Raw genomic sequence first — 24,457 nt, forward strand, 5'->3', positions numbered from 1 at the left:
GTCCCCGCTGAAAACCCAACTTGTTTTCTCGCTTTGCCGGGGTCCAGTGCCCTGCACAGACCACCTGCAGCTCTGCCGATGACAGATCCCCTCCACACATTGGACCATCTCAGCTCCTCAGTGTCAAAGAGGGACTAATCCTCCTGCTTCTGTCCTCCGAGCACAATAGCCCCGTCACTCGTTCACTCACTGAGCATACCTTTAGCTGCTCTGCCTGTGTGTCAATACGAAGAAAAGCCGACAGGAGGCAGACAGTAGGTTCCCACGGCGCTCTATTCATAGCTTTCCACTGGAATCTCTGACCTGTTCTGGCCTGTCTCATGAAACCTGCTCCTCATAATGAAGGGCATTGATCCTTTTTCTCATTTCACATTCACCTTGACATCTCTGTTACGGCCCACGGAGCGTCTCCTCTTAATCCGGGAGAGATTCTTTCCCTTTATTTGGATACCGGATATTTTATTGGGTGCATGGTCGGCGCTCAGAAATGTCAAGGATGGGGGTTACTGTGGTGCAGCAGAAGATGAGTGTGGACATCTGAGCATCAGTGGGCTAGAAGTTTGCGTGTTGTCCCTGTTCCTAATCTGAGGCCCTGGTAAATGATTTTCCAGAGGTCAGCTGCTTTCTTATGCCCTTTCAAGCTGAGGAGATTACCACCAATGCTCCCATTGATGATTTAACCACGGAATTAAAATTCTGCAGGCCATCTTCGCGCAGAACGCTGGAAAAGTCTCCTCCTCCATGCACAACAGCCCTGCAAAGATCTTCATCTTCCTTATCGTGAGTGGCTGCGCTAAATGCAGAGTCGATATGTTCATTCTGAATTCCCATGAAATACTTCTCAGTCCCTGTTCGACAAGTTTCCCCAGTGAACTCTGCACATGCACGTGTGATATCACGAATACCAGTCCTCCTTGACCCTCTCTGAGGTCTCAGCACCAGCTGAACTGATAGGGCCTGCAGGTTATCAGAGGTAAATACAAGCTGGCCCTGCAGACGCTGTGGCTCTGATTTAAACTCAGCAGCCCTGACCTCAGTAACGCACCTTCACCTAACTCAGCCCTGCAAGATGCGCCGCTGTGGGAACAAATGAGCGAGAAAAATGTAGAGGGAAAATAATCCATCGCGATGTGGACATAAAACACCTCCTCAGTGCTCATAAAACTGGTTTGACAACCTGACAACAGCCATACAGCGGTATAAACGCTCTCTCTCTCTGGTCTTTTTCTGCATGAGCAACACTAACAGCGCATTAGAAAAAGAGGCTGACAGCTCAGAAGACAGGCTAAAGTGCTTTCCCGCACATTACTCCGACGCGCGACATGCAACAAGCAGACTGACGTAGTGATAGATGAGCCTCTTCATGTATCACAGGGCTGGACATGAAAGGGAGCTCTGTGCCAGGTCCTATTCTAACACGCCCGCATTGATCTGAGCTCCTCTTTATTAATCATGCACTTAGCACAGAAGTATCTGCCGCTTTCATCGGCTACCTCGTGTCCTCACTTTTATCATTTACAGCAACTACGGCGCTCTTTTGTCTGCGGTGAACAAGACATTACTCTCGCTACAATGGGCCCTTTTTATACAGATGTAAAAGCTGTCACATACAGTGAGATGTGTGCATTGAAGATGCAGAGGGCCTGAGAATACATATTCATAGCCTTTTCAGTAAAGGGAAAAAAAAGACACATATTAAAAGAGAGTGACACCTAGTGCAGTGACAGCAGACTGCATGTCTGCCTTAGACTATACTGCCCCCTAGAGCCACGACAGTGGATAACTCAACCATCTCCCCAAAGAAACTTTGCTCAGCCCAGGAACTTAGTGCAGCCTGGATGTGATTAACCCCAGTTTCACCTGTAGCTAGTTCATTGTGGTCAAAAGTAAAAAGTGCCACAGATGAAATGTGTTGATTTTTATTCAAAAGTTACTGTCTCCAGACAAGTACAAATCAGAAAACAGAGTGACTGAAAGAGGAGGATGGGATAATAGACAACAACTTAGAGTGTAGGCAAGAGTGCAGAAAAAACAAAACAAAAAAAAACAACACAGAAATGGCCAAAAGGAAGGAAAAAAAATTAAATTTTGTATATATACACATGATCTAATAAGAATTTATACCAATGTAGTGGTAAGTAACAAACAATAAACAGTACTTTTTCCTTAAAAGAATTTTCTTTTTTACTTACATAAAATAATTAGGCAAAACACATATAGGCTGTTCATCTACTTTATCACATTACATCTGACCACCTCATGTTTCATGTTCTAAGAAGCCAATTATCCACCTTTAAACATGACTGATCCTCTGACATGGAAGATTTACTGTGAGAGAAGGTGACCTTCACAAGCATGTTTAAGGCTTAAGCATGGAATGACTACAAAATAACAAGCTCAGTAGACAAAACATTTCATTAAAACTTGTGTGTGACAAATATATGTCAAAATCTAAGCTTTGTCTAGCTGCCACAGCGCTGCTGAATAACTTTCATCTTCAGTATTGTCTGAATGACTACCTTTCACGGTTTACATTTGAAATCTTTTTAAGTATTTTTGTGACAGGACTTATCATGTTGAGAAAACCTTAAAGCTGAATTTCACAAGTCTTTTCATTAGTTTTATCCAAACTAATTTACATGTAGGAAAAAAGGTAGAAACCCGAAGACATTATCAAGACAAAAAGAAAAAAAAAGAACAAAAAACGTAAAAATACAAATTTAAAAATCTTCCTTGACGCATGGCTTGACATGCTTTCATTTTTTTTTGTTTTACTTACACATTTCTCAAACTTTGTGACTGAAGGTTGAAAAGTTGAAAATAAGAAAACAAAAAGCACATATATAAAATCAGCACCGATTCATATATAACTTTTATTTAAAATGTAGAGATACCCATTTCAACATTATGCTGCTGGATTTTAAGAGAAAAAGATGTGTAATTCTTTGACCGAGCTGCTTTCTGCCAGAGCCCACACAGTGGCACTACTGGGATAAAAATCTGCTCGTTGTTGGGAGGGGGGGGGACACAATTCTCTCGTAGATGGTGGTTAAGGAGTTGTCCAAATCTTGGGGGCAAGCTCGAGGACTTACTGCTTAACAATGTGGAGCGTTCAGTGGACTCTGGGAATCTTCACAGCATAAAGGGATCATGACTGATTCTACGTGACATCTAACCATCTTAACCACCAGTGGTTATCAGGACCTCACATCAGGCCCAACAACAGGGAAACAAAACTTAAGAGATAGAGGGAGGAGAAAAAAAAAAAAAAGAGAGCACAGAAACATAAAAGACCTCCATCCACTTGGCTAACACAGTACAAGCAAGCTACTACAGTCTGTTTATAAATTACTACTTCACACCTGGTAACTTACTACAATTGTAAAAAGGGTTAGACATAAACAAAAAATGTTTCTTAAGTTAAACACACCAATTCATCCCCGTTTAAAAAAAAAAAAAGGAAAGAGGAAAAAAAAGCTATATGGATTTTTCTTTCTTCAGACATGTCTCATCTCTAATAGGTTTGGAAGTGGCCTGTTACACTATTTCTGAACAGGAAGAGCTTACCCAAGATTATAAAAGTAAATATTTGAAACAAAGTCCTCTCTGAGCAAGCAACACTGAGTGTGGGTCGTCATTGGTCCACGTGGAGTACAAGCCAGAATTTTTTTTGTTGTTTTGTTTTTTTTCTTACAGAAAACACTTCTGTTTTCGCATCTAAAATTCTCTTTAAATACAAAGCGCCTCTTCTGTTATCCCAGCGTCAAAATCATCTGGCTATTAGCTTAAAACATGGACACCCCAAGGACCTAGAAGGAAAAACAAAAACAAAACAAAAAAAACACACTTTAATCATCAGTTTTCAAGTTTAAAAAACTCACATTTAATATGAGAAGAAGCATTTGTAGAAATATGAAATGCAGCTATCAAATAAAAATCCAACCTTTTTTCTTACATATAGCATTTACAAAAATAGTAACCTTTGTTAAATACACAACTACTTAATAAATTATTATATGTAATATAATAATATAAGTAATTAAATTAAATAAAGAACATTTGGGTCATATTTGTTAAAACTCAAACTAGTTGTATCTCTGAATAGTCACTCATCATTACAGGATATGTTCTCAAGGTGTTAAAGATAAGGTTTGCAGCTTAAAGAGTGAAATTCAAGCACTTTTAGCACTTTCAAGGTGCACAGAATAAACATTTACAGACTAAAAGCCTTTACAATCACATCCAAATTGTCAGCATAAAGTTAACAGACTTATACCCACAGCAATCAATGTACAGTCATTGTTTTTTTGTTTTGTTTTTTTACCAGCTGTTCATATTAACTTTGTTTTGTTGATGATTATTTTTTCTTGTGAATTTCAACATCGGGACACATCAGACAAACAAATGATAACAGGTCTGTTAAAGTTCAAGATTCAAGAACTCTGTGATGAGGGATTGTGTGAATGAAACACCGAATTGTGTTGAAAACAAGCATTTTTCAGTTATTTTCTTCGTCAGACCACCTCATCTACAGCCACATCATTACCAACGCTGTGTACGGAGCAGAGGAGAATGGATGTGTGGCAGACTTGTTGCGAGCTAGGGTGCAGCGGTGTCGAGCTGTAAAAGCTGAGCTGTTAAGTGTGCTGCATGTTGGTTCTTTGCTCACAGAAAAGCTTAATGGAACAAGACGCGAAGTGTTTGGTGGAGAGAAAACAGATTTCTGCTGTGATATTTTTCGTGACAATGAAATTATTTTGAGTTGACACAAAACACTCTCTGCACTGAGCGTGTCTCTGGGGGAGCCCTGCATTTCAAAAGGCCAATGTAAGAACAAACCCTGAGGCAAATCCCTAGGGTTTCCTAGGGTTGTGACAGGCTGAAATAAGAATTTAAGTCCAGCAGCACAATCTGAAACAAATACAATGTGGCGTGTTTACATGGGCAAAAAAGGTAGCTCTGAAATCGATGAGAAATGTTGGACTTGGCTGCAGTGCATACAGGGCGGTCAGCTGAACTTGTCTGAATGTTTTGCACAGCTGCACTGACTGACCCAAATACAACATGCTTGCGAGTGGTCCATCTAATGTGATTGGTTGTGAGCCACTGTGTACTAGCATCCACAGTCAATCTAATTTTAGTTCCAACTCGGTTTACTTTGTTAGAGGAAATCACAAATCGTGTCAGCTCTCAGTGAGCCTCACAAGCTTCTCCAGCTGGCCATTACACAAACACACCTGGACTCTTTGTTGTTTTACATATAACTGCGATCTATGGGCACATTCAAATTTCAACTACATCATCAGCCCACTGGCAGTCAGACAACAAGGTGAAACCGATCTACGTGATACATTGTAGATACTACTCACCGATTCATCCATGATAGAAGCAGGGTCAAAGTAGTCTGGCTTGAGCTCAGATCTCTCACGGCGGTTCTTAGAGGGTGGCTGGAAGAGAAAGGAAGCACGTTACTCCAACAACTTTTCCTGTTCCAACAGCTGTTTTGGCAGACAACCAATGTATATTAGAACAATCTTTGCCCTTACTAAGAATTAGGGGTGAACGACACTGTGAATAAAACATTAACATTTTGACATTATGGATTTTTTAAATGTGCAACACAATATTAAAGAAAGAGGAGAGGCATAATTTTCAGCAGCACTGAACTCCTGCAGCTCAATTTGGAAAGAATTTATCACGCAAACAACGACTGGAGTGAATTTAGAGAAACCAGGCCAGTTGTTCAATTTTCTGGTAGATTCAATATGACATTTGGAACCTTTCTCATGGAGTGCAGCTCAAGCGTAAGCATCCAACATAGACAAATGTCTCGGATAAAATTTAATACTGGCTTTACACTGACCATACATGGTTTTGTGGTGTTGGCGTCAATGGTCATATAAATTAGTCATGTTGCCTCATGTTGTACCAACAGTTGCAAGACCCCGTTGACACATTACATTTTTCATCATCTTTTTAAAAACCAAAAGGCAGATATCCCCTTCCTCGGAGCCAACTATTCCTTTTGATCATTTCCTTTTGTCTTCCTTGCTCACTTTGAAGTTAAATGCAAAAATCAACACAAGATGCTCATTATAATGGTTGTGTGCTAAACAAAGCAGTCTTTTCATAAAACGACTGACTGATTTCTCCCCAGGCAGGCAGAGAATTCATGCGAAACCAGCAAAAAAATGTAATAAATTTAGGATATATTATAAACTTGGTCGTGAAAAAGATAACTTGCTTAGTTGAGCTTCAATAAAAATCAAACTGAGTGGAAAAACTGAGAGGGGCTGGTAAATTCTGCAAACCAATTTACCATGAAACAAAACAAAAAAGGACTACAGTATTTTACTGTGGGTATTTAAAATGATTAGTGCTGAGCTGCCTTCACATATACAGACATAGATTACATAAAAAGGAGAAAAAAAATGTCTTTTAAAACTGGAGTTTCCTTCTATTTGTTCCCTGTTAAATCCTTTTAGTGGGAGATTTTTCCTTATGCGACTCTAGGGTCTAAACTTCCATGTCATATGCTGAACACACTTGTAAAGCCCTTTGAGGCAAATTTGTGATACTTAGCCATATAAATAATAATTGATTAGATGTTAAACCAACTAGTCAGAAGAAGTGGAGAAATTATGCAAATAAATGTATTAAATACATTAAAATCATGTACTTTCACAGCCTAATCTCCATAATGCTGGTCTTTAAAAAGGCAGTCGATTTTTTTTGTGCGGCTCCATACGGACCCAAGATGGTGCCGCTGACTGCCTGCGCTGCAGTCTGGCAGGCAGGGTCTTTGGGCTGCTACTTCTTAGCATGCAATCTGAGGCTGCCAACTATGAACATACAGGGCTTCATGAGAATTTCAGGCTGTTCGGAGATTTCTTTCGTCACCTCAGTGTTTCGAGGTATTAAAATTATGTCAACATTAACATGTTTGAGGAAATGTTTCTTGCTACTCGACTTTACAGCCGGTATTGTGACTATAAAATCACCAGACCATAATGGATCTCCAGATGTCACATCTGGCCTTACTGTGCTACGACCAGATGTTACATTAGTAGAAACAACAGCAAATAATGTTGCTTCGGGACGAAATCTTATGAGGTGTATAAAATAACGGTAATTTGCGTTCTATTGATGTGATTTGATCTTCTGAGACAGTCTGATAGTTGAGTGAGGTAAGAGACTAATGCAGGACACTAAGGTCAAATTTAATTAACACTAATTCAGCGAAATGTGTATCTCACCAGATCAATGTCCATGGTGTCAAAGTCCATGCCTTCATTGAGGTCATCCATACGACCCTCAGATGACATCATCACATCCTCCACAATTGGCTCTTCGTCTTCCTCCATAAGCCCAGTGCCGCGACGACTGCTAAAACAAACCATTGCATAATTATAGAACCCTGCTTTACATTACATTTTCACTTGCACATCTATGTGCACGTGTGTGTGTCTTACATAGCATGCTGCAGATTGGTCCTGAGCTTGGCATAGTTCATGGCTCTTTCCTGCTGCTGGCGTGCCTCTTCTTGCTGTCTCTGTGCCAGCATCCACGTCACCTGGGAACTGAATGCACAAGGGTGTTTAATTAGCAATGATTTTAATACACATACATTTGGTGATTTAACTCGAGATAACAGTAGGATGTCAGATACAACAACAGTATAGAGATGGCTCACTGGGCAAGCTCCTGTGAAAAGTCAGGTTGGATAAATAAACTAGTCAGTCACCATCCCAGTAGGGCCAACACTTGGCAGGCTGTTAAGTACGAGCATTTTGCTACCATTTGCCCTCAAAACTAATAGCATGCAAATGGGAAATTACACTGAACCCTGTCCTAATGTATTTTGGCTCATATTCCCATCCTCTGCTTACATTCTCAGAGAATAAGTTATCCACTGAACTAAATGATGAGCCTGGATGTGGGCCTAGATATCTCTATAAAATCTTGTGGTCAGAAGCATTAAGACATAAGGAAATAACAGATACTTAATTAAAATAAAATGGTCATTAAAGAGATTCTAAAATGCTGGGGCAACGCAGCAAATGAGGAGATGAAACGTTAATGCTGGATTGTGGAAGTTAATAGTGTAGAAAACGTTTTGTGTGTACACCATGGAGTTGTGAGAAATGTCCATATTAATTATGTCCCCCTAAAGCAACTTATCTTAATAGATGTACATTAAAACCAAGAGTTAACACTAATGACATAAACAGCATCAGTGAACTGTAGCAACTTTCATAGTAAAAATTGTTACCAAAGATATTAGTTTCTGGCGATCTGACAACCGTGGTATTGAAATTTAGTAGAAAACTACAACAAAAACTGAAGAAAGACAAAAATGGTGAAACCTGAAAACTGTTCAGTTTGCATGTTATGCCTATGAAGGACTTAATCTACTGTGACATTTAACCTTTGTTAAACATATCTTGTATGTACTGAACCGTGACCCCCTGTAACGTGTATTGTACCAAACTGTGAAGTGACTGCATCGTTACACTTCAGGAATGCAACAGTGGGGTATGCATACTTGTAATCCATGGGTGTCTGGTGGTGCTGAGGCGTCTGTTGATGGTGCTGTGGGTGTTGGTGGGGCTGCTGCTGGTCGTGAGGAAGGGGATATACCCCCATGAAGCTGTCATCACGACCCCTCTTGGGGTCTCGCATGGCAGTGGAGGTGAGGTGCGGGGACGGCAACATGACTGGGGTCTGCATGCTCTGCTGCCACACCTCGCTGCTGCTGCTCTCCTCTGGAAAGGAGGGTACCAAAGTGTTAGATAAAGTCAAAGCAAACATGTACATTCATCTGACAGCCCAACATTTTGCCAAAGTTGACAAAATCTCTTAAATATGAATTATGAGTTTCTGAACAAGGATATGAGGTCTAAAGAGATGCAGAATATTGGTACTGTGTTACTGATTTCAAATATGGCATATTCCAAAACGACATGGAACACGATACTGGGTGGTGCTGACCGTACACCCAGTGTACCTTGAGTGCTGAATATGGAATATAAGAATTATGGTTAAGTAGAGAACACCAGAAATAATCCAGAGAAATCCAAAACTAGGAAAAGGGGTTGCAACCCCACCAAAATGTGAAGAAGTATCCCTGAAACCAATTTGATTTGAACCACACTATAATCTTGTGCCGTTTTTTTTCCACTGGGCACTGCATGTTGCAGCCATATAAATGGAATGATTTATCAATTTCATAATTAAATATTCTACAGACATCCTTGGTCATAAGCAAACCCACAGATATTCAAACTTACAAAGACTAATTTAAGTGACTGTATGTGCTCGGTAAGGAGCAGTTTGACTCTTTCCCACCATCTGCTGTTTAATCTCCTCACCCATCAGCTGAGCCAGGCTGCATTTGGGTTAATCTGGGCTCCAACCCTGCTTTTGTAACATCAGTGCTGTGCTGCACTGTAATTTATGTGGTTCTCATTGAGACATATTCTCAGTGCACCTGACTGGTGTTTATAGGTCACAATAGAAAACTCAGTTTTGAGGCTGCCTGCATTAACTGAACCACACTCCACTTAACCCAAAGCCAATTTTTCTGATGCCTATGCGTGCAATACCTTCTGGCAACTTCCTCTTGGCTGCTGAAGTTCCAGCTGTAGCAACAGGAGGCTTGGTCTTCTTGGAGCGGATGGAGGAGCCTCTGCTGGAATAGCCACTCATCACTGACATGGTATCGTCATCACCGCCAGCCTGCAGGGAATTCCTGTAGGAAATGAGCGGGAGCCAGCAGTCCTCTCGCTGCAGTGCCATCTGGAACGTCATGAAGCGCTCCAGGTACATGTGGCTGTGGAGGCGCAGAGGGTCACATAGACAAGATGAACAAACTCATAGATCTATGAAGAGAACAAAATTTACACACAAAACCAGGTGCACATTCCAACTGGAGGCCTCACTTCAACCACTCACGCATCAGAACCACCAGTTGCACCAGTTGTCACAAACACCTGTTAGACTGAGACAGTGAAGCCCCCCATATCCATCAGCTAAGCAGAAAAAAACAAAAACTTACACAGTCCTCTTGTCTTGTCTCATAAGCTTGGAGGAGAACTCGCTGAGGATGTCCAAGAAAGCCAGGTTGAGGGGAGGGCCTCCTTCTCCCTGGGGACTAGGATCCTTGAACGCAAACTCGATACCATCCCTGGGAGATGCAGAGAGAGAGAGAGAAGAATAACAAACTGTGAGCAGAGATAAAGAATTGCTTGTAGGGACACAGTTGACATAAAAATCTGGAATGAAACTAACAAAAATCCAATGTGTCAAACAGTCATCAATATTCTTTGGTTTCCCTCAGAATGTTTTTCAGCAGGGCAGAGAAATGTGTCAACACTGAAAGTCAAACCACAAATCTCCTTGCAACCAAGGATATTGTGGTTATAATAAAACCTTCATTAATACTGGATAGTAATCTGACTGGTCTTGATGATCAAACTCGATTAGTATGTCAGGTTTGAATAAGTCCTTTTTAATTAAACAAATTCCAAACCAAAGATATCTGATTCTTATTAAAAAACAAATCCTATGCATCACTGCATATTACACTTGTCTACACCCAGCAGTCATCTCACATCGTGATATAATATAATGCTTTGCTTTATCACATTGAAAGTTTAAACATTTGACATGGTAGTAAGAAACCAAGCACAATCTTTAGCCTGTCTTTCATTACTTTAACACCAGTTGCACACCCAGCATATCACATTACATAGTGCGCCCATATGGTGCACAACTGTAGCAGACACCCAAGCTAACATAGCAACCTCGCATACATCAGCTTTCCTGGAACCTCACTGAGATTGTAATTCAATAATTTACGTGTCTGATTTTGTATACTCAATTACAAAGAGATAACAAGGAACATGTTGTGCCGCTCCTCTGATTAGCATGTGGGTTGCTTTTTTTTTTTTTTTTTTTAACAATTTTCTACAACACTTTTGATGCATGGGAACAGGCAAAATTGCAACATATTATCCTTTAATACTCTCTGAAATCCAGAGAAAAAAAAATAACACGGGAAGAGGAAACACAGTATTCAAGGAGTAATTTGTCCAACATGACAGTTCCCAGATGCAAGGCCAAAAATGCAAGAAGAGCAATGCACTATATTAACAGCAGAATAAAGTCTTACTTGTGCAGCATCGCAATGGCATCTCTGGTTTTGACTTGGTCGAGACCGAAGGTTAGAGAAAAACGACGGGCCAACTCTTTGATTCCACAGAACGCAGAGGAGGAGCGATCAAACCCATGACCCAATTCAGACAGCATTTCATTGAACAACTAGCAGGGAGAGAGGTGTGAAAAACAGATCAACAACCGCAGAAACAAAAGGGTCAGAACTTTCGTCAGAATTAATCAATGAGCGAAAGTGTGTAAACTGACCTGCTGCAGACTGAGGATGAGTGTCTTGGCACACTGAATCTTGTCGATTTGCCGAGTCTTACTCATAGTCTCCTTGATGATGTCACCATAATCATTGTAATACTGTGAAGAAAAGGCAAAAATACTGGAAAATGAAAAATCATCACAGCATTCGCCAGTTAATTATCATGCTGTTAATGTAAAACAGACTTTGTTTTAATCCCTGCAGTACATCAGATGCGTCTGTGAAAACCATGTGTTGCTCCTGCACAGTGTTCCTTATAATGTACAACTGCAAATTTAATGTTTGTTTTTAAAAGCTAAAACTTCAACTTACCCTCATGTACTGTTTGAATATGTCTGCTCCAGTCCTCATTTCTACCACACAGTAGATGATCAGTTTGCAGTAGGCCGCCAAGAGGTTTCTCCTCTTGTGCAGAGCTTCAATCTTTACTGCCTCATCGTCCTGCTGGCCATCTGGTCGACAAACAAAAAAATAGGTGACAGTTTAAAGTCTGTATACTGAATTTCAAAACCATCCTTCTTGCTCTCTCCTTGTCTACTGGAGCAGAGGAGAAAGTAAATGAGCTGCTTGAACTACACATTTGCATTTGTACCTGTGCTATTTGTGTCATCGTCCTGGTCTATGAAGACATGGTTCAGGATGAAGGAGAGCAGTTCGGACTGCAGCGAGTCCTCTGGGGAATAGACCAGAGGCTCCAGGTGTTCTCTGCCTCCGGACACCATCTGGTGGCTGAAGATGAGCAGGAGATCACACAGGATGGTGAATGCCTGCAGGAGAGAGGAAAAATTAGGACAAAACCTCAGCACGTGTAGGTGCAATACAAATGGACTCTTTGCACATAAGTTTTTAACCTAGGTTGTTGAGTGTAATTCTAAAGGGCACCTTGTTAGTTTGTGAAAGATAGACTTCTTACATCAGTTGTGAGGCACAGATGGCTTTAGCAAAAAGTTTTTCCATCACATACTGACAAGTAAAATAAAAAAAGAGGAGCTATGCATTGAACAAGCCACTGTGATTCCAATAAATGGCAGCAAACCTCGTAAGAGCAAATGGGTTTTACAAAAATATTTTTAGTTGTTGGTGACCATTTTAAACATTACACCCTTCTCTTGCTTTGCTTTTAAGCAGATCTTATTACTACATGTAGATTTGCTATAGTCGCGTTTGTGTCACCTGTTCTTTGACAGCTGTGTTGACATTGGTGAGGTAGCGCTGACACATCATACAGAATGCCCTCATCTGCTTCCTCAGGGTCACCAGGTCATCCTGTTAATTTTTTGATATAAGAAAAAAAACAAAGACATTTTTAGTGGCACACTCCCACTTGTGTATGCAGTTCAAAACAGTGCAGGGAATTAATGAGGGACATAAAGAATACAGGGATGATGGGGTTGTCTTAAGGAGGCCTCACCTTCCTGGAGCTGCCTTCAGATGACTTGGCCAGATGCCACAGGATCACGTAGTGGGTACACTGCAGTGAGTGGATGACTATCTGCTCACAAGACAAAAAAAAAAAAAAATCAGATGGGTTCAAATTTATCATTACACATGAAAAACTGATATTTTTTGAGTCATGTAACAGTTGGTGCCTGTGTATAATTATCAACCTGTTCAGGCATGTCTCCATTCTCTATGCCTGTGTTGAGAAGCTTAAAGTTGCTGGTGAAAAGGTCCCATCCCGACAGGTCATGTGCACTGTAACCGAAAAGAGAAAGTCTCAGCCAGTTTTAGACACAAGCACAGAATTACAGCTACATTTTTGTTAACTGTAAAGGGGAATATGAAGAAAATGAACAGGTTCTCCAGAGAGAATAAATTTCATACTTGTGAAATGCTGTGATCCTCTTTAGAGTTGACAAAACTTGATATGCATCATCTTCATCAGCATCTTCACCCTGGAAAAGGAGACATTTCACACACACACAAGATATTTACTCATCTGATAAAGACTTAATCATGTGGAACAGAAATGAATGCAAGTTTTTCAGATTCTTCAAATAAAACTGAAATATCTATGAGTGAAAGTGTGAGAAATGACATGGTATGTGAAGAAGCATTAAAGTTTGACATCCTTGTTAGGTATGTTCTAATTATTCAAGTTTGAGACTGAATTTTATTTGTGGAATGAGAGTTTAGTGTTTATTGTGAAATTTACTGTCACCATTTAGTTGATGGTGGTGATAATATGAAGGAGTAGTGGAGCTGTTGGATGTAAGAGGTTTAGGTCCACTTTAATGAAAAACAACTGACAACAAACATGCATAATTAAGTGTACGAACATGTGCATGTAGTCACTCCTACCTCTTGTAGAAAATCCTCCAATAGCCTGTTGAACTTGTCCACCAGCTCATCTAGCAGCTGGGAACGGGCAATGTCCACCCTATTAAAGATTGTGAACTCCTCATTGCAGAGGGCATGGTAAGTCTTGGAGCAGACCTCCAAAACTTCAGTGTCTGTGTGCTTCTCTACAATTTCCCTGATCTGACGCAGCAGGGACTCCAGATGCTGGATTAGAGAGAGAAAAAGTGACACATCACGTGAGACTGCAGTCAATGATGAAAATAAACCCATTTGATTATTGTGTTAATTTAACTGACTGCGTCTGTCTGACAGGTGTCCTACCTTCTCCAGACGTCCTGTAGTATAAATTTCAAGGTCAAAGAACTGAGGCAGTTGCAGCAAGTTAGTGACCTTCTCTGCATCCACAGCGTACTGTAAAACAAACATTGAACATAATATATTATGATTGAGGAATACACATTTGAAGCCAGCAGCGCTTTAGAGTACTGGTTAGAAAGCACAGAATAGATGTAACAAACCTTGGCCAGTAGAGGGGGCAAAGCCACAGCAAACAACTCAGTCATTCTGGTTCTGTCATCCATCTGAGTCTTCTTCTCTTTAGCCGTCATCACCTGATTAGAGATTCAGAAAGTTGGATGTTTGTCCTCACAACTAGTTTGTGTTCATTTAGGGAAAGGTGTAGTCTTGAACAATTTGTACATTTTGTTCTCCAACCAGGCTAATTCAATTGCAGTTTTCACACATTTAAACACATTTAAAGACAAAAACAACCTCTAACAGTTAAATCCAATAGAAATGTAGGAATCATCTCACAATCTTCGCAGGCTTGAGGTTATTAATTAGTTGGAATGTCAGATTTTGTAAACAGAACAGTCAAGAGGCAAATTATAGCTACGCCTCAGCTTATTTTGAATATTGCAAATGTTTTGCAGGTTCTGCCATCTCAAACCTGACATCACAGAAAGCGTGTGTCAACATGAGCACCAAACATCGAAGCATATTCATCACCGTCAGTATTTAATGTATTAAAAAAATAAATAAATTTACTGTGACACTCCACAAACACAATCAACCATGTGTAGAGAACAATCCTTTTATCTATGAAAATGTCTTCACTGTTGCAAACACAGCTGTCACACACACAACAAAGAGGTAAGCAAAGGTTGAAAAACAATCAGATACAAGACTAGCATTTATAATAGCTGGAGCACGGTTATTTAAGGGCACATTAACTGTTCACGTGCTGTGAGAAGGGAATGTTTAAACATGTCTGTGGATTCAGCTTTCACTCACTCAGGACTCAAGTTGAGTGATCAGTTTTCAACATATCTTTCAGTGTCACAGTCAGGCAATACCTGACTCACCCTTAAACCAATTTTGGTCAAATGCTGAAAGTGTGCCAGCCATTCTTACCCGTTTCCCTGTGCCTCTTCCAACAGGGGGGTGGCATTCAGCGGCCTGGCGTACAGTGCACAGCATGATTTCAATCAACGCCGTTTCTTGTCTTTCTGTTAGCGCTGGAGATAAACAAACAAAAACATATAAGAATCAGAATGATCAATGTCACATTTGTAATCTGCAACATAGGCTTGTGAGGAACCAGTGCCATACCTTCCTCTCCTGGCAAAGGGTCATCTAGCAGTAAGCTGATCATACACTCCCAGTCCTTCAGTAGCTCTGCACCACATTCCCAGAGGGAGTCTACTAGGTAGGCTGCATGCTCATGGAGCTAAAGAGAGACATTAATGCAGATGAAGGATGGATGATTGGCTTGCTTAAAAGTCTGACAGAAATTGTAGCCTGTGTGCAACAGTTAAGGAAATTAGCCTGATAATATACCTCACTCTCCAGGAAGAAGAAGACAGTGGTCTTAATGAGGTTGGCATTGGGGCTTTGTCTGCCTCTCCTCTTGGGGGCCCCCTCCTCCTCTGGTTCCCGCTGGCTGAACAATCTTTGAGATTATTAATCATTAGTTTGGTATCCCACAAAAGCAAAAGGTCCACGTAATCCTCCAGCCGCATTACTTAAAAAGCAGCAAGAGATCTGCTAAATTTATACTGCCACACCACAAGCTAAGCTGAACGGACTGAATTGTAAAATTAAACTTCAGAGAGCAGCTGTTGATCATCTTACAAACTTCACTTCTGAGTTTCAATTGGCGTTAATGTTGACGTGAACAGAAAAATTTACAGTGGCGTGAAAGCGAGTTGTTTGCATGCACACAGAAGTATTAAATGCATTTTCCCTTTTTGTCTCAAATGAATAACCTTTAAAAAGTGACTCAACACCTGGTGGAAAAGCAGTGTTTTTTCTACCTTAAGTACACCTCTACCTCATGTCAGCAGAGTAAAATATCTATTCACTGGAAGTCAGCAAAGGCAAGATTTCAGTGGGGTGTTAAATTACTCTTTAAATTCTCACTTGCCCCCTTTTCATTCTTCTCCTTCTCTGAACTGCCTCCGCACTAATTTTCCTGAACTCGCTCAGATCTGACTCCAGTTCAGTGATATATTTCATTAATGATGGACATACTTCTTAAAGAGGAATTCTCCAGCTGCGATGGCAACAGGCCTGTGTGCTGAGTAGACCAAGTGATAGACACTCTCACAGTCTTCAGGGGTCAACACCTCATCTGTACTACTGTAAAGACAAACACAAAGAGACAGTCAACTTAAGTTCCAAAATAGTTGTGACTAGAACACATACACTTGATGTAATTCTTGATAGGTTTGTACAGAGCCTTGTCATTGACGTTAACACTACATCCCACTCATATGTGGTAAGCCACTTGAAAGCTGGGACAACATGCACACGCATCATGTTCCATCAAGAACACAGCCACTTACTTCAAGACCAGAGTGAGTAGTTTGATTGCTTGTACTGCGACGTCATACTCTTTGTCAAGAGTCATGGAGACGATGCGGTCCTGTGAAAAGAGAGATGAGTCATTTGGTCAAAAGGATTAATTGGAACAGTCAGTTCAATCACACGTGTTTTCACAGGGCATCAGCCCAGTGTTTGTGTGAATTGAGAAAAAGTTTGAGGTGTTGAAGTTGTCCAGCAGGTGGTGCTGACCTTGAAGCGACTAGTGAAGAGCTCCAGTCTTGCGTTGAGTTCTCGGTTGTAGTAGAGGCCCTGCAGAGCTGTCAGACACTTCAGACGTACCTCGCCTTGCTGGAGTAGAGAATTAAAAAACAGCCATTTATCCTGTGCATAATTGCAGTACGCAGCAGCAATCAGTAACTTTTAACATATGTAAATTATATACTCCAAGAAATAAAGAAGGTTTTTAGACTGATCAAACTTGAAAACACAGGCCTGTTTACCAGTGTTTACCCAAAGATTTTATTAGGAAATAAACGTTAAAACACCTGGAAAAAAAGTCAGATGCACCTGTTTTTATTTTTGTTTGCCTATTAGACCTGTCAATCAATGCTAGAATAGCAGCGGGTTTCATTCCTTTGTTCTGACTCTTTGTAACTACACTTTGCAATTGAATCACTGATTGTACCTTCAACAACCGTGCACGCCCACACGGGTGTTTTCACTTACTCTGACTGATTACACATCTGTACAGATTCATGTTGTGCACTGCTGAGAATTATGCATCATTGCCAGACTTCATGTAATAACAACACTGAAGTTATCCCAGAGTAACAGGTGTAACTAAACGAACAGCATAGTGAAGGAGACTGGATTCTGTGCGTGCCCATACACTCCTGGGACAAATGCCAATGTGAGAAAAAAAAAGACGTCAAGAAATCTTCATGTGACCCACCTTATCATGCATTGTCCATCCCACATACTTCAGATAGCTGTCGTTGAGGAAGGCATCGCTATAGAGTTTCATCCACACTCCAATCTCTTCTATACAGATTGCCCTGATTTCTGCTATCGAGTCACTGTTAAAACATTGCACAAGTATTTGTTAAACAGAATATAGAAAGTCTTCTGTGACACTATAAAAGATTTAATGTTTTGAAAATATATGTGCATTGTGTGAAGACATACCGATATCGGTGAACGAACACGCCTTTGAAGATTGCATTCATCATGTTTTCAATCTCGTCCTGATTTTCTTGGAGCTGAAATGAAGAGCAGAACAATACACATGAGCAAATGTATGCGGTCAAATGCAAAGCCTGAGTGACTAGAATGCTACAACACGAAGTGACCAGGAGGCATTGTTAACGTAACAAGACATGTGTGACAGCTAACTATGCCACCATGCTGTGGTGTGGCTCCGAAGAGAACTAACAGATGGATGCCCGGTGGGGCCTGCTGTTACGTAACCTAACAAACCGACAATGCTAGCTAAATAACACTCAGCGTTAACACAGTCACGGCAGGTCTACCACCTGCAGAGGTGTTGCCGTTCTAAAAATGGGGGGAAAAAATGATGGTTACAAGCTAGAGTCATTCACAGCTATTTACTCTTACACATATTGCCTAGACTTGTTAACTTGGGTAGAAGGGGTGGCGTGTGCAGGTGTCTTTCATGATTTGCATTAAGAAGGTGGCATTCCAAAACAAATACTGTTTTTATTTCAACAGGTTTCCCATAACTCTGTATGGGTATTCATTTTACATACATGATATTAAAGATTAGTGCATATACATCACAGTGAGAGCACACTAATGTACACAACTACAGAAAGTACTAATGTACACAACTACAGAAAGTCACAACTACAGACATTAACTGTGTGTTTGTGATTTTCTGTCCAAGTTAAGCAAAACTTCTCTTCAGCTTGGGGTGTTCCACATTGGCTGATGGACCCGATAAACAGCTTTTAAAAAATCTCCTGATACTTGATGTGACATTTGTTTGATTCTGTACCAAAGAAATATGAGTTCTTACATCCGGAGAAAAAGATGTATAGGCCAGGACTTCATTATAATGAAATAATGTATTCCTCACACATTTGACATGTATCAAATGTTGCAGCTTCTGCGATTTGGATATTGCACTTGACCATATTGGAATTTTAATCATATTTCAATTAATTGTGCAGCCCTACAGGCCATCTGCAATCGAGTCAGAATTTGAATAATGCAATGTGTTTGTTCGTCTAAATGCAAAAGGCTTGTGGCTTGGGTAAGAGGTGCTCTGAAACAAATCTGGCAAATTTCGAAGGGACAACTCTTACCTCTTTGCGTTTCTGCAGGAGCAGCTCCAGCCTGTCATTTGCCCTTTTGGCCACAATTTTATTCCTCTCTGCCTCATACTGGCGCTGGGTGTTGTCCATGTTGATGCTCAGGTTGAGAGCTACATTCACCAGGGCTGTCATCAGCTTCATGGCTGCCAAAAGCACAAGTAACATCAGTAATAAGAAGAAGCAACACATAACAGTAAACCTTTACAGTAATGATATTGTCAGCCAATTATTAACTGAATTGAGTGAGTTTCCACACCTTTTCCATTTGTATTTGTCTACAGTCTAATGGGTGTATGACATAAACAAGCCACTGACCAAATCAAGATGCTTCCGTGACCAAACATCAAAAGAAGATAAAATATGGAAAAACTGAAACTAATGTTTCTGTAACCGAGAGAAAATAATTGAGACGCTGTTATCCTTTAGACTTTTAACTAATTAATGTTCAAGTTAAACAAAGTCAACAAACTCCATGAACTTAGAATCAAAATCACACCACCTTAAGTTGCACCCAATACATTCTTTACCTCACCTGCTTGCAGTTAAACATTAGAAACAGGGTGCCATCTTAAATAGCTCTATACCAACTGACTTGCTTCAAGCTGGCAGTTACAACCAGCAGTGACACCAAAACAACAAAACACAAAATCAAGTCAGAGGTGAACACTTACAGGTAAAGATGACTTCCTACACCATATAATACATGAATGTTCAGTGGTCACGCCTACTCAATTATAACCATTGTTGTAAAATGTACAATGCTGTTGCATAGCTGATATTGGCTGCGTGTTCTGCATGCCAGTGTTTATTGTTGAGCACAAAATATGGACCCGGCAGGTGTCTATGAAATTTTACCTTAGCAGGTAAATCCAGCTATGCCATGCTAAGTTAATGATAAAAGTGTACGGTGTCCAGCTCTTACCAGTGCTACAAATCTAAAAGGCGGTCCAATGAGGGTAAATAAGTTGTACACATGTTAGTCTGCCATGGCCGTTTAGTGGCTTTATCAGGCATTATATTCATCCTGCACATCACCCACAACACTACAGAAACACATGTCTGACAATATAAAACTTCATATCATGCAAGTCTAGTTTCTACAGTTCAAAATATTTGAAATCAGGAGGAAACTGCTCAGTATTTGCACTGATTTTCTTTCATTCTCTTTTCTTTTTTTTTTACTTCTTCTGTTAAACAGAAATCCTGCTGTGCAATCCTCCATCAACCTTCAAGAGTTGAGCACTTAAAATGTTTGAGAGCACTAGAATTAAGCACATAGAGCAAAAGCTTTTTCCATTGGTACTGTGCCCCCAAAGTTAACCTAGCTGGCTAGCTCTGCATGCTCGAAGAACATGCCAATCACTGCAAATCAGCACTGACATTCAAATGTCACACACAGATCGTCTTACCTGCCAGTGTTGAAGTGTGTCTGAAGGCTCGGACTTGGGAGTCCGATAGTCCGGTGAGAAGGGAGATGACTGTGTCCATCATGTACTCATCATAGATGATACTGTATTGACACTGGCGCACTAACACCGAAATGAATTCACAGAAGCTTGATTTGAACTTCTTCCACTGGGGCCCTGCTATGGTTAGAGGGTAGTCACCACTATCCTACAGAAGCCACAGGGGGAACATCATCAGCAATGCAGTGACGAAAGAACTGACCAAAGTAATTATCGTATATGAAGTGAAGTTACCTCATCAAATTCTTCTGTCATTCGTCGGATGATTTCAGAGTTCTGCATGTTACGGAACATTTCCCCGCTGACCACACCTGATAAACACAGAGAGATGGGACAGAAGACAATTAACTAAATGGTCAAGAAGAACTACATTTTTTCCTGATATATTATAGCGAGTCAATCATGGAGCAGGATCACTCAAACATACCTTTACATCCTGAACACTGGATGAAGAAATTGATGAGATCTAGCAGAGCAACGTCTCTGTCGTGTTTGTAAGCGACAATCCAGTCATCAACAACAGACTGCAGGAAGACAGCAAATTTATAATCATACATCACTTTGGACCATTTGGTTGTTCATACAAAAAGGAAAAAAACTTGGAAAAAGCAAATAAAATAAAAATGTACTTAATGGCAATCCTACCTGCATCGCACTCCTGCCCATCTTCACCACCTCAAATAGCATCATGTTTTCCATGCCATTCTCCTGGTGGTGGCCATTTAACCGACCTGCTCCCTTCCCACCTTTGCCTTTCTCCCCTGCCGCCTTCTTCCCCTTCTTCCCACCCTGGAACAGAAGAGAAGACTGTGAAGGATAATTCAGTGTGGGAATCATCACAGAGATTAAGAGAAGACAAAGCTAATTAGGCATCATTATCACAAACTAAAATAATCCAATATTGAGTCATATGATCAGGATATCCTGAACCAAACCAAGGGCAAAGGGCATTGTGTGCCTTCAATACCTTTCCTTTCGCCAAGCTTGGATTCCTTCCATCAGGATCCTCAGAGAAGTCTGTGTCTGAAGAGAATCGGGTGTCTGTGTCCCTAGTAGACACAAACAAATATTAGAATGAAAATTACATTAAATGACAACCTTACAATTTGAGTGGAAGCAAGCACTTACTGAGTATAGGAGTACTCTGATGGTATTTCTGGTGCTGCTATCATTTCTGTAACATCTTCTGGATAACTTCAACTTATGACTGGCTTGAGATCCTCAGAAAATACCAGACAGGGGATGTAGCATGTGACCTAGAATATGAAGCACACTAATTTAGAGAGCTACACACAGTATTATTTCACATTTCAACACAGCAGGCACAATACAACGAAGGTGTTTATGTTCACTGAAATCACATCCTCCATAGTGAGCGAGTGTTTCTTTGATGCCTTTCAGAAAAAAAAGAAAGGGTTTCACATGGTAACAGGGGGCGGACACTAACGCTCCTGTCAGGCTCAGCTGTCTGGCCATTGGCTCCCTCTCTTTCTCTGCTCCCCTCGGTTTACAGACAACGTCAAGCTAGGAAAACTGAGTATCTTCCTCAATGACCATATATGGACGTGGACTATCCGCCCCACAAACATCTCAACCAATCCAAATCGAGTATCAACATCAACAAGATACTGCAGGCCACAGAGAAACTATGGCATGGCTGTGATGTGTAAATTGGTGGCACATACATCAAAGGGAAGAAAGAGCAAAGAAACTTTTCAAATCAGGATTCTCGCTTTGTCCGTGATTCAGGGACAATGTGAATGTGAACAGCAGACAGGGTAGTCAATGAAAATACTCGGGAGGACAACTGTTCAGTCTTGAAAAAGGCAAACTTAAACTCCACCCATCACATAAACCCCTTTGGGTGCTGTAGGCAAATCTCCTAGTACACGCAGTGGTGACATGCAAGTGTGTAATTCTTAAATTACGATACCATTTATGAGAAGTGGTTTGGGGGAGAAAAACACACACACACACACACGTAACATTAGCCATAACATGCTCTCAAAATGCACACGGTGGCCTATGTATGCTAAATTAGGGATCGTACCAGACACATATTTAACACAATGAATTTTAAAAAAGCCCAATGTAAAATTACCCACGACTTCACAGGCGGCGAGTCGTGCAACATCAGTATTATTCATGTGGTAATTAGGATTTGGTGAGATTAAACTTAACCGGGATATGTACTGGCTTATAATTAAGACACTGTTAACGTGCCTATTTCCGTGGTAGCGAGGGGATAACGTTACTGCATGACAAGACGACGGGATTCTATGGGTGTAGACTGAAAAAGTGGCGCCAAATCGCCCAGTGTATCCAATAAACTTGTTCCTGCGAAGCGAGACAAAACGATTTTTCATGAGACGAATTTCTGAAACCCAACAGTGTGGATTCCTGCAAGTCAACTGTGGCACAAACTACCGGCACAGTTCCCTCCAACCACGCCGACACGGCTGCGCTCTTCGTCGGCGCCTGTCAAAATTGACGCCGGTGCGCCGCTAGTGCTAGCGCCACTAGCTACGCAACCGAGGTTTTGGCGTCTTTTCCCAAGCGTCAGCTGCTTGAAATTTAATAAAGTAAGCCTACGATACTCATTGTGAAAAAACTTCGATTTACCTAACAACAGCGGTCGGAGCAACGCCTCGACGTTAGATATCGAGAACACGCCAGCATTTATTAACGCTACCGTAGTTGGATCATAATAACAAAACAACGCAAGCCCTACTGTACTAGCGCATGCTAATTTCGGCTTGAACACAATACTAACGTTTCCGAAGACAAAAACTGCCCTCTGTCCACACAATGGTCACGTCCATTGCACACCCGAAGATAAACCAAATACTCACAACGCTGGTGCGACAATTAACGAGCTGATAATAACTCTCGGTAGTTAGCTATGCTAACAGCTAATGCTAACGTTACCTAAAAAAACATCACGTCCTTGCGTCCTCCATCTTGCCTCGGGAGTTCCAGTACCGTATTGCATAAGCAACAAACACTTTGTTTACAAATATATAAAGTGCAACTAAGTCGCTTGAAACAATAAAATGCTTCGTTTGGCAACGAACTCAATATTTTGCGTTTCTGTGGCCAAAATCCAGTTCGTTAGCCTGCTAACAACCGAAGTAGCCATGTACCGCGAGCTAGCGAAGCGACTTGGTTCAGGCAGACATCCGCGCTCTGGGCTCATCCAACATTAGCGCTAGCCTGGCTAGCGAGACGGCTAGCAAAATACAAATCAACTAACTTCCAGATAGCTCTCCGCCATTTTACAGCTAACTTACCTTGTTGTGAAATGTAGTCCCGGCAGAATCGTAACTTTAACTATACTTATGCAGCCTCCGTCTGAATCCCACTACAAATCTGTAAAAAGAGTTTAAAAGTCGCGGTCAGAGGCGGTTTCGGACGTTCTCTCACCCCGCTTGCTCCGTAGTTCGGTTTGTTGTTTCGACGACCTGGGAGGAGGAAATCCTGGTGCAGAGCTACCACCTAGCGGCCACAATGTCCGTATTAGATACGCCGTTGCTGATCTGACATCGAGTGGCCACTGACGGGTACTGCAGCTGAAGAATGCTACTTCTCGGTGTTTGTCCTCTTCGAGGCGAATGTGAAAAACGACACAGAATTAAGTCCAGACGTCTGACCTATTTCAATAAAACACTCACTTTAATCCATCTCACTCTAATTGGTTTTGAACAAGGGAGGACGAATTGAGAATGTCATTAAGATCTCATTACGTTACAGTGTAACTGCCTTCCATTGTTTGAGAACCAAACACTAAAATGATTAATTTAAGTACATTTTAATTTGGCCACCATCAATCAATCTGCTGATAATTAATGTAGGTTATCGATATTAATTTCTATATCTATAATCTATTTGAGATATTAATATCCACAGGTCTTAGCAAACCTCAACTGACCAGGTTTCCAGCTGATAAGATTCTTAATGGTCTAATTCATCCCGTAAATGCAAAAATATTTGTTATAATAATTTTATTTAAGCCATACAAACTTGACCTGAATTGGTCTTTTCGAAAACTCTCAATCCAACATTTTTATTTAAAAAAAAGTCTAAATGTTGCAGTAATCCAAGAG

General features: G+C 40.8%; 1 protein-coding gene across 3 annotated transcripts; it reads right to left on the reverse strand.

Moving 5' to 3' along the window:
• Window positions 1-1,903: 1,903 nt before the first annotated feature.
• stag2b (stromal antigen 2b) lies at window positions 1,904-24,318 on the reverse strand. Of its 3 annotated transcripts, none has more exons than XM_037076415.1 (34): window positions 23,645-24,318; window positions 21,483-21,610; window positions 21,322-21,403; window positions 21,000-21,143; window positions 20,782-20,878; window positions 20,589-20,665; window positions 20,298-20,502; window positions 18,880-19,031; window positions 17,741-17,814; window positions 17,508-17,631; window positions 16,805-16,903; window positions 16,576-16,655; window positions 16,262-16,369; window positions 15,569-15,680; window positions 15,341-15,458; window positions 15,143-15,246; window positions 14,248-14,340; window positions 14,051-14,140; window positions 13,730-13,933; window positions 13,253-13,323; window positions 13,036-13,123; window positions 12,840-12,920; window positions 12,602-12,694; window positions 12,021-12,195; window positions 11,741-11,880; window positions 11,425-11,526; window positions 11,174-11,322; window positions 10,058-10,186; window positions 9,606-9,832; window positions 8,546-8,765; window positions 7,473-7,580; window positions 7,257-7,383; window positions 5,370-5,447; window positions 1,904-3,809 (listed from the first exon to the last, which is right to left on the reverse strand). In XM_037076415.1, the coding sequence occupies exons 2-34, from the start codon at window positions 21,524-21,526 to the stop codon at window positions 3,786-3,788; spliced, it is 3,819 nt and encodes a 1,272-aa protein (XP_036932310.1). In that variant the 5' UTR covers window positions 21,527-21,610; window positions 23,645-24,318; the 3' UTR covers window positions 1,904-3,785. The 3 variants fall into 3 exon arrangements, with proteins under 3 accessions (XP_036932310.1, XP_036932309.1, XP_036932308.1); XM_037076414.1 differs by having other exon boundaries at window positions 7,257-7,386; XM_037076413.1 differs by having other exon boundaries at window positions 7,257-7,386; window positions 21,000-21,161.
• Between the last annotated feature and the right edge of the window lie 139 nt (window positions 24,319-24,457).

This window comes from Acanthopagrus latus, chromosome 18 (genome assembly GCF_904848185.1).
Source record: "Acanthopagrus latus isolate v.2019 chromosome 18, fAcaLat1.1, whole genome shotgun sequence".
NCBI classification, from domain to species: Eukaryota; Metazoa; Chordata; class Actinopteri; order Spariformes; family Sparidae; genus Acanthopagrus; species Acanthopagrus latus.

Bases quoted from the DNA above. Each gene is read 5' to 3' on its own strand.
- stag2b (XM_037076413.1), bottom strand. From the start codon at position 21,526: ATGATAGCAGCACCAGAAATACCATCAGAGTACTCCTATACTCA. The intron at 12,196-12,601 runs GTGACACAAACG...TCTCTCCTGCAG, and splicing joins ACACAGCTGTCAAAGAACAG to GCATTCACCATCCTGTGTGA. The intron at 8,766-9,605 runs GTATTGCACGCA...CCTCCTTTCCAG, and splicing joins CAAGAGGAAGTTGCCAGAAG to AGGAGAGCAGCAGCAGCGAG.